Genomic DNA, 16,390 nt, shown 5'->3' on the forward strand with positions numbered 1-16,390 from the left:
GAGAAGAAGTAGCATACAATGGAAATACTCACATACAGTACAAGTATCTCAAATATATTATGGTATGTTATAGTTAGTGGTGATTGGAAAAAATATCAAATGAACCAATGCCACCCTTTTTTTATATACCAAACGATACATAAATGTACAAAATAATATTTAATTGCAGCCCTACCAATTTATTTCCTTCGACTTATGCCTTCACATCTAACTATGACTTTATTTTAAATGTATTTTATTATAAATGTATTTATTTAAGTGATGCTTTGTCATCAGTGGAATTCAGTTTCGATCAGTTTTCAGTCATAGTTATAAGGGCATTAATACCAATGCCTCTTTCCCTGTTTTGGATCAGATGTCGAGTCAGGTGGACCCAGGAGTTCTTCTGGAGAAAGTGGGCTGTGCAGGTGTGATCACCATAAACAGACCCAAAGTGCTGAATGCCCTGAACCTGCCCATGATCCGACATATCTACCCTCAGCTCAAGGTAGGGGACGCTCGGTTTATGCTCACTTCTTCTGGGTTAAATGTCAAGGCCTCACCTGTGGTAAAGGCCATTTTTTACAGCAGCATGTTACTGATTATAAATGGCTTCCATTATCTCACTTAGTTTGGCTCGGTGGAGTCTTGATTTTGATGAGAGCTGGATAGTTTTCTCATAAACCTGTACAGGACGTGTTAACAGTTACATACTTGTACTCTATACGAACAATATTTGATATACTTTTAGATAATACCTGTCGTATACGTTTACTTACTGTGTTACAATAGTTTACACTTCTGTACATATGAAACTATACATACAATACTTTTTTCAATTTATTCATTAAATGTCTAATGTAAGTTACTTCACGGTATATGCTATTTCAGACTACAGCTCTGGAAAAAATGAAGAGACCACTCAGCACCCAGTGTTTGTTGAATTTCAACAGAGAGAAACATGTAACTGAAAAACATACCTATAAATAATAAAACAGAAAAAGTGGTAATGCTGAAGTGGTCTCATAACTTTTCCGGGGCTGTATATTTTAGCTATACTATATTTAATATACTATGTATATTACATTTATTAATCAACATTTCTTCATGGGGAGGACTTTCCAAGTAAAATAATGGAAAACCTGCAACTTTTATGTAGCAGTTTAGGTAAGGAGCTAACTTTAACTTCCTGAAAAACAGGAAAGTTCATGTAACTGGATAACAGAAGACACCTGTCAAAATATTTCTAAAGATTCAGTCATCCTTCCATCAAAAAAAAAGCCCTCTGTGGCTGGAGACTGAAATTGCATCAACTGTTGTTTTAAATATCATAAAACCCATCGCTCCTTTTTGGATCTCCTGCTTCTTGGATGTCAGCGCGTTGACTAAAATAGAGCAGATCCTGTTTACAGCTCACACAAAAAATACATATTTTTCCGCTTTGCTTTAGTGCAATTTAAAACGATTGTTTCGATGTGAGTAGGAGATATCGACTGTAGCTTTGTCTGCCTTCTTCAGTATAATGCCACCACATTGCATTCTAATGGTGGGGCTCAAAGCGGCCAACAAAATATATTTAAAGAGAATTCAACTTAAAAATGCTCACATCAAGGTCTGTGGATTATCATTAGCAACAGGGTATATAAAGCACCTCAGGGCAGTAAAACATGTATTTTGGTTTTGACAGTGAGCTGTAGCTTTGGCGTAAGATTAGCTTTTGATGATGCCTTCCTTTGTACTGCTTTTTATGCTTGTAGAAATGGGAAAGTGACAATGAGACCGACATAGTGATCATCAGAGGAGCGGGGGGGAAGGCCTTCTGTGCAGGTGGAGACATCAGAGGTAAGCAGTTCCATTGAAGGATCAATCACTACGCTCTGTGTAGACCCTGTTTGGGCCTCTTGTGTGTTATCATACATTCGCATCACAGAGGTGACTACAAGTTTCTCTTAAAGATCAAGAGGTAATAAATAATTTAATAAATAAAAGCCTTGAATATCTTTATTTTATTTTATCTTCTTAGTGCACATACTTAGTTGAACTTCTTAACTTTATATAAATATTTGTAATTGATTAATAGTCATACATACTAAACTGTCACATTAACTACATTTCTCCCAGGATAAATACATTATTCTGATTTGATAATGATTATTAACAGAACGATTATGTCAAAAAATAAGACCTAAGCTTAAAAAAAGAACTGTTTTTGATGACGAGAGATGTGTAGTTCACTTTGTTACCTGCATTTAAGATAGAACATAAGAGGCTTTGACAGTGTGACTGTATCTACTCCATGTTGCTTCGTTCTGCTTTCAGCCGTCACAGAAGCAGGGAAAGTGGGAGACCCTCTGGCAGAGGACTTCTTCCGTGAGGAATATATCCTCAACAGCGCTATTGGTAAGCATTACAAGCACCATCACACCCGTATGATCAATCACAAATGTTACCTGTGGGTGCTTATTCACTGACAGTCTCAGTTTAGACATTTATATATCATTGTTAAATTCATTAGCTCTGTGGAATATCCTCATTCGCTTATACCTCATATCTGTTTACATGTGTTTAACTGGGACTTAAGACTTTCTTTGTCAACAAATATGCTGTAGATATTTCACATATGACAATAAAGCCTTTGAGTCTTCAATCTTGTAAACACCCAGGCCTCTACTTTGCATGTCCGAAAAAAATGGCCCTTATTTTTATACACTTGATTCTCTGTTTTATAGGGTCATGCAGGAAACCATATATCGCTCTTATTGAAGGAATAACAATGGGAGGGGTGAGTACATTTAATATGAATGTGTAAAGTATATTATAAAGTTAGGTTGCCATTACACAGTTTCTTTCTGTGTGGCTGTGTGTCATGAGGCATTGAAAAAGACTCATACCGATATCGAGGAACATAGATTTTCTTTTGTTTGTCTGCAGCCTGGGCTCCTTGTCCATGTGGTGTGACACTGGAATGTGCCTGTAGGTGTCAGTAGAGACCTATCTGCCACTGAACCCTGCTGCCAGCGGCAAGGTGGCTTCTGATTGGATGAAATATGAAGTGACAGAGCATTGTTGCTCCCTCTGACTCTCCCTCCAGGTTTCAGATAGATTCAGAATTTTAATTGGTATCTTTGCCCTAAATTAAGCATGATGAGACATACAATTATATTCTTTATTAATATAGTTAACCCCCCTCTCCCCAGGTCAGAGAAGATGTGTGGCTTTGAATGAGTCTGTACATTTTTCCATGACACTTACCTTGTCCGTGAGCCGGCAGCATCTACAAGGTTATTTTTTTACTGCTTCTACGAGGGGCTGTGCTCGGGGATGGTTTCTTATACGGCTTATATGGAAAGTGTTATTGTCATAACATATACACAACTACTGTGTAAATATGTAATGTTCAAAAAACTTAGATTGAAGGTTCCTCAACAGTGCAATTTACAAGACCTAAAATATAAATATATATATATATATATATATATATATATATATATATATATAAAAAACAGCAATACAATGAATATAGTGCAAACGCAGGCGTTATGTCTTATGGCCTGTGGGATGAAACTGTCCCTGAGTCTGGTGGTTTTGTTCCTGATGCTGCGGTACCCGCCTGCCAGACGGATGGATGGCAGCTCCGTCCTGGTGATCCTATGTAGAGTCTTACGGCTGAGGGCGATGCAACTGCCAGCTCCACCTGTAGAGGGTCAGGAGGCTCTTTATGGTGCACCTGTAGAGGGTCAGAATACTTTTATATGCTGCACCTGTAGAGGGTCAAGATGCTCTCTATGGTGCACCTGTAGAAGGTCAGGATGCTCTCTATGGTACACCTGCAGAAGGTCAGGAGATGCACCTGCAGAAGGTCAGATACTCTCTATGGTGCACCTGCAGAAGGTCAGGATACTCTCTATGGTACACCTGCAGAAGGTCAGGATACTCTCTATGATGCACCTGCAGAAGGTCAGGATACTCTCTATGGTGCACCTGCAGAAGGTCAGGATACTCTCTATGGTGCACCTGCTAGAGGGTCAGGATACTCTCTATGGTGCACCTGCAGAAGGTCAGGATACTCTCTATGATGCACCTGTAGAGGGTCAGGATCTCTCTATGGTGCACCTGTAGAGGGTCAGGATACTCTCTATGGTGCACCTGTAGAGGGTCAGGATGCTCTCTATGGTGCACCTGTAGAGGGTCAGGATACTCTCTATGGTGCACCTGTAGAGGGTCAGGATACTCTCTATGGTGCACCTGTAGAGGGTCAGGATACTCTCTATGGTGCACCTGTAGAGGGTCAGGATACTCTCTATGGTGCACCTGTAGAGGGTCAGGATACTCTCTATGGTGCACCTGTAGAAGGTCAGGATACTCTCTATGCTCCACCTGTAGAGGGTCAGGATACTCTCTATGGTGCACCTGCAGAAGGTCAGGATACTCTCTATGCTCCACCTGTAGAGGGTCAGGATACTCTCTATGCTCCACCTGTAGAGGGTCAGGATACTCTCTATGCTCCACCTGTAGAGGGTCAGGATGCTCTCTATGCTGCACCTGTAGAGGGTCAGGATACTTTCTATGCTCCACCTGTAGAGGGTCAGGATACTCTCTATGGTGCACCTGTAGAGGGTCAGGATGCTCTCTATGCTCCACCTGTAGAGGGTCAGGAGGCTCTTTATGGTGCACCTGTAGAGGGTCAGAATACTTTTATATGCTGCACCTGTAGAGGGTCAGGATACTCTCTATGGTGCACCTGTACAAGGTCAGGATGCTCTCTCTGGTGCACCTGTAGAGGGTCAGGATGCTCTCTATGGTGCACCTGTAGAGGGTCAGGATGCTCTCTATGGTGCACCTGTAGAGAGCCAGGATACTCTCTATGCTCCACCTGTAGAGGGTCAGGATACTCTCTATGCTCCACCTGTAGAGGGTCAGGATACTCTCTATGGTGCACCTGTAGAGGGTCAGGATGCTCTCTATGGTGCACCTGTAGAAGTTGCAGAGTATCCTGGGGTCCATGTTGAACCTCTGCAGCCTGCGGAGGAAGAAGAGCTGCTGTCGACATTTTGGTGATGCTGTTAGTGTGATGAGTCCATGTCAAGTCCTCGGCGATGTGGACACAGAGGAACCTGAAGCTGCTGACTCTCCCCACGGTAGTCTCGTTGATGGCGATGGGGGCGTGTCCCTCTCTCTGCTGCTTCCTGTTATCCACAATCAGCTCCTTGGTTTTGCTCATGTTGGGATGGAGGTTGTTATCCTGGCACCAAGATATCAGGGTTCTGGCCTCCTCTATGTACGCCATCTCGTCGCCGTTGGTGATCAAGCCAAGGACGGTTGTGTCGTCAGCAAACTTGTTGTAGCAAACACAATGGTTTTGGAGCTGTGTGTGGCCATGCAGACGTGTGTGAACAGGGAGTAGAGGAGAGGGCTGAACACGCAGCCTTGAGGGGCTCCGGTTTTGAGGATCAGGGTGGAAGATGTGATGTTTTCACTCGCAATGACTGGGGTCTGCCGTCAGGAAGTTCAAGATCCAATCACAGAGGGCGCTGGTGAGCCTGAGGTCCCTGAGCTCGATGACGAGCTTGGAGAGCACAATGGTGTTAAAGCTGAACTCTACTCAATGAACAGCATTCTCACATATGGTGACGATCAGAAAAAGGAACCTTTTGTACTTCGAGACTAGTACCACCATTTATTTTCCAAAATGTAGAGCAACGTTTATCTTCAAACGTCAGTGGAAGCTTCAAACAGAAAAAAGAACCCATGTGATTCTATACAGCTCTACAGATGTGACCTAAGAGGTATGTCCTTTTTTGGGGGGTTACATTGGGAATGGTACACATTTGATGGATAAATCCTAAAGGCAGTGAACCGAAAAAAACATCATCGAGTTGGCTTGTTTTTCATAGGTTTAGACAGCCATGATGACAGTGGTGACACCACTTGCTCATTTTCATTTCCAAAAGAGACGGAAGCTGTGATTCATTTGCCAGAACCAAACTGGCAGTGTGTGGCAGCAGCGCAGTAATGGAAACCGCTGAGTGCTCGGTTCATATGTATGCTGCACCACATGGTGTAGCACACTTCTGTTCTCCATCCCAGTGGAAAACCCTCTGCGCTGCTTATAACACATCTTTCTTATGGGTTTATGGCTCTGGGAATAAAGTAATTTGACGAGCACCTCTCCTATCTGTCATGTCAGTTTACAGACATTACTGTTGACGCAAACTATTCTCAGGGCGATTGCTCTTCAATGCGTGCCGTGTTTAGAACTGGCTGGTTCTATATTTGGAAAAGACCAAGAGTCCCTGAACTGCACTGAGCTCAGAGCAGAACTCCCATGTCGAAACACTGTTCTGGCGTTAATGATAACAAACCGCCAGAGAGTAAAGACATGTTCTGATGAGGTCAAAGATCACACACACACACACACACACACACACACACAGACACTTGGTCTATCTGTTGGCCCCTCTCTGACATCTCATCTCATGCACACTATTCATCGCTTTCCAAGTTTTAAAATCCCTAGAATTAAAGTCTGTGAATCCTGAAATGTCATTAATCCCTTTCAGCTGTGCTTTGCGTCTGAGCAGATGGAAACTTGTCGGGTCTTTTTAGCATGTTTGACTTAAAGAGGACATATTCTGCCTATTTTTTTAAGGTGTATATATTTGTATTTTGTGCCTCTACTGGGACATGTCTCCATGCTTTAATGTTCAAAAAGCTCTTTATTTTTCTCATACTGTCTGTGCTGCAGCACCTCTTTTCACCCTCTGTCTGAAACCAGAGCCCAGTCTACTAGAGATGTCCCGCCCCTTAGCCTTTTACCAAAAATATGTTGGAGCGCTGCCAAATAGAAGCGAACGTGTTACATAGTGATGTCATTATGTTACAGAAGTAAACAATGGAGTCCAATGGAGGCGTTTCAGGCAGGGGGGTTGTTTGTGGGAGAGAAACTCCCTCTGGAGGGTACTTTGAGATTTTAGTCTTTGCAAACCATGTACATGCACTAAAACCTATATAACACGCTACAGGTAAAGGAAAACCCCTAAAAGCAGAATAGGGCCTCTTTAAGATTTATTATAGGAGCGTTCAGTCGTACATTAGCCTCCTTAAATTCAGAACACACTGCTGCGTAATGTCCATCAATTGGCAGCAACCCAGTTGATGGATGTTTGTCCCATGACTCTAATGTCCACATTATCTAATGAGGAGCCAAGAGGGAGAGCCAGAAAAAAACCTCAGGGTGGATTCTGATCCCTGCATAAAGCTTCTCATCTTCCAGAGCCAGTGCACTGCTTGTTTTGAAAGTAAATGCTTTGTGATAGTGATTTTCAACGAGACGCCACTTTTACAAAAAAAAGTGTTTTTTCCTGTTATCTGACATTTCTGTCAACTGGAAGGCTTCTGCATGATGCTTTACACTCTGGCACTAACTCATTTGGATGAGCACTTTTTTTTCCCATGCAAAATTTAAAGAGCTACACTATTATTAAGTAGAGGTGCCAAGATACCACTTGGAAAGGTGCAGGAAGTAATGCAACTACTCGGCATTATATTAATTAAAAACTCAAAAACTTCTATCAATATTTGGTCTGTATCCAATAAACCAAATATGATGAGGACTTCACGAAGCCTCCCGTATTCTGACCCAATGGAAACTCTTCCCTGCCAGGTTGTAAATTTTGCAGCCTGTTCTGTTTGTAAGCATGAGCTATAAACATGCTGGTCCTGCTCTCTTTTGCACATTTCCATTGTTTACAGCAGGATCTGGAGACATGTTCTTATATGGTGCTTGGTGGCACTGCACCAGCATGTAGCAATGTTCCACTACTTTTATGGTAAAACCTGGGTAATGTGCCATCAAGCCAACCCTCATTCCTCTGGGTTCATCAAGTGAGCATTGCAAGAAAACTATTTGATTTTTTTTTTTTTATCATTTCCCTCGAAAATGTTATTTTCAGGTTGTTATTTTTATTCTATGAGGTTGATTTGTCAGTTATTTTAAGTGCACTTCATTTTACATGACTCATTCTGTATCCAATGACAGATAGGAGGGATTGTTTTGCTGAAACCTTACCTGATGCAAATTGAACTTTGACCAGTATCATTAACTACATTATCAAACAAATACTGCTATGAAAAGGCAGTCAATTATGTAAATGAGCAGACTGAAAAAGCACCAGTGTCACTTATAACATTAACTGTGGCTCTGTCCTACTAAGTGTTTCAGGAAGTCATTCATGTGACCCTGACCCAACACGCACGGAACAGGGACCGGAAACTGAGGCAGCTGATGGATTCATCCAACAATATTTGTATCATTAGGTACTGTAACTTGATGAACTTATTAAACAGTGTCAGTCTTAAGATTTATGATTTTGAAATCGTTGTGATTTTTAGGGCGCCCGGGATTGGCCATAGAGAGAAAGAAACACATTAATCAGAGCCATGAATTATTCATTTGTGTGCACAGTATGGAAGTTAATGAAGTCGTTCCCATATATCAAGAAAATCGTGCACATAAAAAATCAGTGAATATACAGAGAACAGGCGACCCTCAAAGTTATTATTAGCAATCTAAAACCATGGTCAAGTACCTGTTTAAGATTTGGTTGGTAATGTTTTAGAAGCTGGCAAAAGTCAGCCAGATTTTTTTTTTAATCTTCTTGAAGAAAAATCCAGGCCAGCTCTAAAGCCACTCTCTCCAAATTATTATTATGTTGTTAAACGTATCCTAATGAACATAAACCATCTTACAGTTGCTTGGGTTGGTGACAATGCAGTTTTTGGCATTTCCACATTGGCTTGATTTTTTTCATACTTCATTCTGTGCAGTTACAAAGTTCACAAAGAGATTGACATCACACTAATGAAATACAACTCCTCACTAAATGCAACATTTCGTCATATGAGGTTTTCAGAAAATGTTTTGAATTCCTGGTTCAACCTTACAAAGCTCACTGGATTTGTGAGACAATGAACCTGGACGTGTTGCCAAAGCACAGTCATCGTGTTATTCATGACCTGAGCTGACAGAAGTCTCAGTCCGTCTCTTCTGTTTGGGATCTGGTTCTTTCAGGAGAAAAATGACTCCAGGCGGTCTGTTAAGTCTCCAGCCATCAGATCTTCTTAATCCTCTGTGGTCATTTGTATCACAGCCTTAAGGCAAACCCTGCAGCCCTGCCCTCCTCTACACTCCACTGCTCACTGAGAGCAAGGTGAGGACAGGTCGAGGAAAGAAATCACACTTATTGTTGGCAGGGACTCTTCCCTCAGCATGTGGCATCCAAACACAGTTTTATTTATGAGCCAAAAAGTTGCTTCAGTTAGTCTCTTGTGCTACTTTCATTTGTTCCAAATGTTTAGTTTTATTTATGTACTAAGTTTCGCTTTGTATTCACAGTATGTTTTTCTCTTTTCCTCTCTCTAATGGGAGCTAGCTCGCCAAACTGGTAGCAGTTGTTTTTTTTCCTTTTGTGTCCATGGTACTTTTTCTGTTCTGTCAGGCTTCTATTTTTTGGTTTGTTGATATATTCTCCCTTTTCAGCGTGGGAGACAGTTAGTACACCCAGTGTTTGTAATTTAATTTCCAATATGTGCTACTCTACTTGTAATCCACTGCATCTCAGAGGTCAACCTTGTACTTTTTACACCACTTAATGTATCCGACAGCTTTAGTTACTGCAGAGATTTGAATAATACCAAAACTAATGAACAAGTGATTCTAGATGTATAATTATTATTATAGGTTAGGATAAAACGTATTTCAACTTTTCTTAACTAATTATATAATAGATAAATGTTATCTAATAAATGTTTTCTTTTTCTAGTTTCAGATGTTATGTTTCATTGGAAGAGAGTAACATGAAAAGCAAGCAATTAAAGGGGACTGTATTGTAATATTTCTTCGTCAGGTAACAATGGTTCAACATTTTGGGAGCTATGTACAGACCAAGTCCAAAGAAATGCAGAATAATATAGCATCACACAAAAATTGAAGCAAACTTACAAACAAGACATATTTCTTGTCATATGTGATATTCAGTCTTACACACAGATAAAATATGAACCAGAAATATGTGAAGGAATGAATCACCAGCATCATTCCAGCCACCAGCCACCGACCTTCAGACCTTCCCCAGACATTAATCAAGTCCCTCACTGAGGTATTGGATTCCTCTCTCACATGACCAGTAAAAACCCTGCTCCTCAATAACAACATATTCCTCTGTCTGTGAATGATGACTTGATTCATAAGGAATCCTTCCAGAAAGCTGAAGGTCAGTGAAGTAATGTGATTACCTGCTGCTGTTGGAGCCACAGAATGTATCATCTTCTTTTTATATCTTCAGCCGAGTACAGAATACATCTTGTGTGTCTCTTGCTGGTTGTTGTTTCATTTTTTTTTTTTTATGATGACACCCTCTTTATAAATCAATTCATTACTTGTATCCACAATCACTGACATTGTCTCACATTAGGATGAGGACTATTCTCCTGCTGGTTGTGTTATTAAATATTAGGCTTAGTGGGATGTGACGATATATAGGATTTTAGTGCGGGTCAGGATAAAAATAACAAGAGGATCATGATCCATTTCAGATCTTCGTAAATATAAGTGAAAAAATTGTTTAGCTTGCTATCATGTTAGAAAAGTAAAAAAGAAAGCCTTTTTTTTTTATTTCAAAGCAACTCCAAATGTCTGTCCCTTCGATCTTTAACAAAATGAAGGTGACTGTAGTATGCTAAACGTCCACAGAGTTTTAAATGGATATTATCGTGAAGTGCAATTCATTTGAACGTAATCCTCTTGACATGACATTTTCCTATTGTCCCATCATGCTTTATGAATGTATGTACAGCCTGAGTTGAAGTCAGGCTGATCTAGTTTGTCTATAGCCTAAATCACTCTGTAAAGGAGGCGTTTCATTACAACCTACACAGTGATTGACCTTTCTGTGCGCCACATGCTTTAGGCGTAGAGGTGGAGGGTGAATGCAAGGGAACGCTGTTTCCATGGTTACCTTATGATTAACATAGACACAGATACAGACACACAGACACAGAGACAGTCCTGATTGTACTGGAAATGTTCTCTGGCCAACACCGCTCATTAGCTTCCAACTCCCTCTCTGCTGGGAGCCACAACAAACACACACACACACACACACACACACACACACACACACACACACACACACACACACACACACACACACACACACACACACACACACACACACACACACACAGAGTAACGCAAGGTCGGCCTGGTTTCATTCCTGTTTTCACTTTGACCGTATTCCGTCTGAAACTTTAACTCGGTGCTTGGCAGTTAAAGATGTTTTCCCCAAAACTGCTCCCCCCCTTGGTGTATTCCTCGGACTCTGTTCCTCCTCTTTTGTTAAATTGTTTATTTCTTTTTTTATAATTCTGTGGTGGGGGTTTTGGCCTGTGTACTGATTTTCATTGAGGCTAAATGTCAAAATCAACTCGAGGGAATTTACTCTGATTTTGGCATCAAGGTCCACTTAGAATTAAGGATGCATTGATTAGAATTTGGTGGTCAAATTCTGAAGGACACTGTGAACTCACAAAACACATAATTGGCCATATCTCAAGAATGAATGTGTGAATTATTCTCATTTCAAAGTCGATACAGTGTTGACAATTTGGACAGACATGGAGGTAAACTGCAATGTGACACGGAGCCATACCACCCTAAGGTAGTAATTCTATTTTTGATCTTTGTGTAACCCTGTTTTCCTCCACCTGCAGGGCGTGGGTCTGTCCGTTCATGGGCGGTTTCGAGTGGCCACTGAGAAGACGCTTTTCGCCATGCCAGAGACTGCCATTGGTAAGACTGACCAGTTGCTCCAGCTCCTGGGGGGAATGGGGGCACAGGTTGGCCCATATCAGTGTGAGCGGGTATATAGACCATTAATAATTTAGGAGCTGTGATTGCAGTTGCACTTCCAGCTGGATCCCATTCAGATGCATTCATAGACATGAGGTATGTGTGTGTGAGCAGCAGGGAGGAATACACAGAGGGGGGATGTTTCAGCATAGCATCTGATAGATGACCTCATCCTGATGACAGTGGATAAGGGCAGCAAGTCTCAATACCCAAAATATGTGTTGACTTAATTTCTCTTCATTTGCATCTTAAATGGGAAAGATATCAAGATGAAGGAGACAGAAATGAGGGGACAGAAGGGGGAGTTAAAAGTAGATCAAACATTGGAGAGATCCAACAAGTTACAACACTTTCTGTCAGTTGTACATGCTCATAAACTATTAAACTAAACTGATAAATGCTCACATTGAGAATGATTAAAGTATATGTCTATAAAGTTATGTTCACCATAAGTGGATAATGGCCTGCTAACATTTCTTAGTTAGCTCCATCACAGAGGTCATGTTTTTGGTTTGGTTTATCAGCAGAATTCATGAAAATCAACTGGTCTGATCGTCATTCAAATCATACACGCATTATTATTTTCACTTATGTTAACTGTGCAAGAAAGGGCACTTGGTGTTTGCGGAGGTCTCTTCTTTTTTGCTGCCCAAATTAAATATTCCAAGCAAAGTATTGCTATAATTTTTTTTAAATGCAGATTTGTTGAACCAAACACATGATTGGCAAAAAGGGTAAATAAACTTGAATTTCACACACACAGAGCTGGGCCAATAGCTCTTGGAAACTAACATTCATACACATTCACACACCGTTGGCCATTAGGAGAAACTTAGGGTTGAGTATCTTGCCCAAGGATACATCCACATGTTGACTGCATAGGCCGGGATCGAACCCTCAACCTTCTGGTTGAAAGATGCCCTCTAAGCACAAGCACCATGCTCTTTGGATGGTCCCATTACCTTATTTGTGAAATTCTCTTTCTGAGTTCATTGTGTTCATTAGCCTTATGTTCTAATGTAGAAACAACATGGACACGCTCAAGACATTATGTTTTAGTTAATTGTGTTAACAACACATTGATCCGACTTAAGGGGGCGTGAATAATCTTAGTCAGAAACTTTTTTTTGACACCAAATGAATGGTAATGGCAAGGGTAACAAAGGTAAACACAAATTGTATAATCGCCTGGTCTATTTGCTACATCGTATTTTTAATTTTCCCTGGCCCATGCTGCACCCTATCGAAGTATTATGATCTGTATTTAAACTATATGACCTAGCAGTCTTGATGTACTGTAGTTAGAACTTGAAAACGCATATAAAGACATGACTGAAAGACACACAAACCCAACAGCACGCATATATATTCTTAAATGTATCCTTGTTTTAAGAGGATTAGAATAAATCTATGATCAAGATGCAATCCCTGATGTTGGCAATCCAAAATGATTTCCTTTTCAAATAAATCAAGGCACAGGAAAGGACCTATTATCTGTTGGTTTTTCATCTTATGACACTAAAAAAATAGTCCAATAATACACAATTCTACTTGATAACTATCTAAATAGCTTGCTTCATGTAGAAACCATCACAAGATGTCTTGGTGTCTTACAGCGCAGTATAAGCTTTAGTTTGCTCTTTAGCTAATTGACCCTGTAGACAGATGGCCGTCTCCTGAGGCTCTGATGAGATTAGTAACAAATCTCCAACAACTAATGAATCACAGCTGACGTTAAACTAGCTGCTTCTCACCCAGATGGTTTATCACAGTTCTATAATTGAGCAAGAGTATAATTGAATTTAACTATTTGCAGCAATATGTAATACCAATGCATTAATCGCACGTTGTGTGGCAAGAAAGAGACTGTGATCTGACCACACGGCTCATGCTCTCCTCAGTATATTCACTTCAGAAAGAGTACTAATGGATATTGAGGTGGAGCTGGAGCATCATTGATGATCACTTTAAACTCTTGACAGAGTTTGTGCCCTAATTTGATTATATTTGTGTTGGAGTAAGGTTGAAATGTTTTGAGTATTTTGTGCAGAAGGCTGATCAGTTTTACTGCAGCTTTAACGGTCACCTAATATACTATATTTGAACAAGATACTGTATTGTTGGGCCATATCTATACAAAACATATTACACATAGTCTCTCCAGTACAGTGTTAGCTCTGAGTGTTAGCGATGCTTGCTAATGTAAACACAGACCATATTGCTTCCAAAACACGCCGCACATTACTTCTGATACAGCACGTAGCTTGACATATTCTTTCTCCAGTGTTTACCGCTGGAACTTTACTCTAAGTCCCTCCTGAAGACATCCTGCTGAACACAGACACACAGCTGGGGAGGGGATTCAGCTCTCCAGCTGTATATTGGGGACGATAGGTTGGGACGTGGGCGGGACGTTGCCAGGAGTTCAATGTAAAGCCAGCCCACATTTCCAAAATTACGTCAACTCTGAAGCAAATCTGGACCAGCTCATTTGTACCCCCATTTTTAGAGATGTCGGTAAGGAGCAAAAAAGAGAGCGTTGTATTTTCTGACACTGACAAACAAACATTCATTGCAAATGTTGCTGAAATAAAATTGTTGCCCGAGGAGGTAAAACAAGTAACATACTCCACCACCTCAACAGAAAGCACTTATTGGAGTGCGAAGAATGTATAAAAATACGATCTGCTTTATTAAGCAACGCTGCTGACATTTCTAAAGTAAAGTCGAGTCAAGCGTCGCTTGAAGACACCTTTGTTCGAAGGACTGCGTATGATAGGAAAATACCCTAATACAGTTTTAGTTTGGAAATATACTGTACTATGAGTTTTTGTCATAACGCCTAGCCCTAGTTTTTAGGACTCATTCCTGCTGCACTTACTCCTTCACACTCCCAAATTTCCAAGTACACTCACTTCATCCTCTGTGTGGCTCACAAGCTCTCGTCAGACACACACACACACACACACACACACACACACACACACACACACACACACACACACACACACACACATCAAGCTTATTCCTGAGAATTCTAGGGTAGGACAAATCTTCAGCAGATGCTTTGCTCTGTGTGGTGGTGTGCAGTGGAATCACATGTCAGGAGATGATGTTGTCAGCAGAGGAAAAGAGTACAGCAGAAAGGACAGGCTGAGGTGTGTGTGTGTGTGTGTGTGTGTGTGTGTGTGTGTGTGTGTGTGTGTGTGTGTGTGTGTGTGTGTGTGTGTGTGTGTGTGTGTGTGTGTGTGTGTGTGTGTGTGTGTGTGTGTGTGTGTGTGTGTGTGTGTGTGTGTGTGTGTGTGTGTGTGTGTGTGTGTGTGTGTGTGGAGATTTTCTCAAAGGCAAGGCCACGAAATGAGACAGTAATTCAATTGTGTGTCTTTCATCTTGTTTCCTCCTAACCCATGCATATACACTGTAGGGTTTTTCAGTGCTTGCTTGTGAAGTAGCACATTTAATACATTACGCAGAGTCTCTTTATTAATCGAGAAAGCATCTGCTGGCGTCTTTTAAAACTTTCCTGTCTCTTGGCACAAAGGCAGGAAATCTTTGCTAATCCTCTTAAGCCTGCTCGGGTCACACCTTCTCACTGTTTCTAACTTACCATATAGTCTTGTTTTAGCCTTAGCAGGTGAAACCTCTTCAAATCAGACGTGGAAAAAGTACTCAGGTCTTGTTCTTGAGTAAAAGTAGCAGTAGAGTGTAGGAATACTCTGTTACAAGTAAAAGTACTGCATTCAAAATGTTTCCCAAGTAAACATACTCAACGTACCACAAGTACTCCGCAGATTAGCCCATTTCAGAACAATATATACATGATGTGTTTTTATTCTAATTGTTGATCATTAAAGTGTTATCACAGCTGGTAAAGGTGCAGCTTCGTCTGAATGTCGAAGCAGAAATTGAGACTCATCAGACCAGGGAACATTTTTCCCGTCTTCTATTGTCCAATTTTGGTGAGCCCGTGCGAATTGTAGCCTCGGTTTCCTGTTCCTGGTCTTCAGCTGCTGTAGCCCATCCGCTTCAACGTTCAACGTGTTGTGCGTTCAGAGATGGTGATCTGCATACCTTGGTTGTATCGAGTGATTATTTGAGTTACTGTTGCCTTTCTATGATCTTGAAGCAGTCTGGCTGCTCACCTCTAGAAATGGTTGTGAAATCCCAGTAGATCAGCAGTTTCTGAAACACGCGGACCAGCGCACCTGGCACCAACAACCAGGCCACATTCAAAGTCACTTAAATCTCCTTTCTTCCGCTTTCTGATGCTCTGTCTGAACTCCCCGAGGTCATCATGACCATGTCTACATGCCTAAATGCATTGAGTTGCTGCCATGTGATTGACTGACAAGATATTTGCCTTAACGAGCAGTTGAACAGGTGTACCTACTAAAATAGCCAGTGAGTGTCTGTATAGAGATATTCGAAAATTATAAACAATAACGGAAAAAGTATCAGGGTCATGTCAATATATCAAACGACAAATTGATTGATATAGTTTAT

At 41.0% G+C, this 16,390-nt stretch overlaps 1 protein-coding gene across 1 annotated transcript in view; it reads left to right on the forward strand.

Annotated features, from left to right (window-relative positions):
• hibch (3-hydroxyisobutyryl-CoA hydrolase) overlaps positions 1–16,390 on the forward strand; it is a 29,148-nt gene that overhangs the window by 3,027 nt on the left and 9,731 nt on the right. Inside the window, exons 3-7 of the mRNA XM_063888576.1 lie at positions 356–487; positions 1,737–1,821; positions 2,299–2,379; positions 2,709–2,761; positions 11,749–11,827. Coding sequence (XP_063744646.1) covers positions 356–487; positions 1,737–1,821; positions 2,299–2,379; positions 2,709–2,761; positions 11,749–11,827 — 430 coding nt within the window. The remainder of the gene's footprint in view (positions 1–355; positions 488–1,736; positions 1,822–2,298; positions 2,380–2,708; positions 2,762–11,748; positions 11,828–16,390) is intronic.

Source organism: Eleginops maclovinus, chromosome 7 (genome assembly GCF_036324505.1).
Source record: "Eleginops maclovinus isolate JMC-PN-2008 ecotype Puerto Natales chromosome 7, JC_Emac_rtc_rv5, whole genome shotgun sequence".
Classification (NCBI taxonomy): domain Eukaryota; kingdom Metazoa; phylum Chordata; class Actinopteri; order Perciformes; family Eleginopidae; genus Eleginops; species Eleginops maclovinus.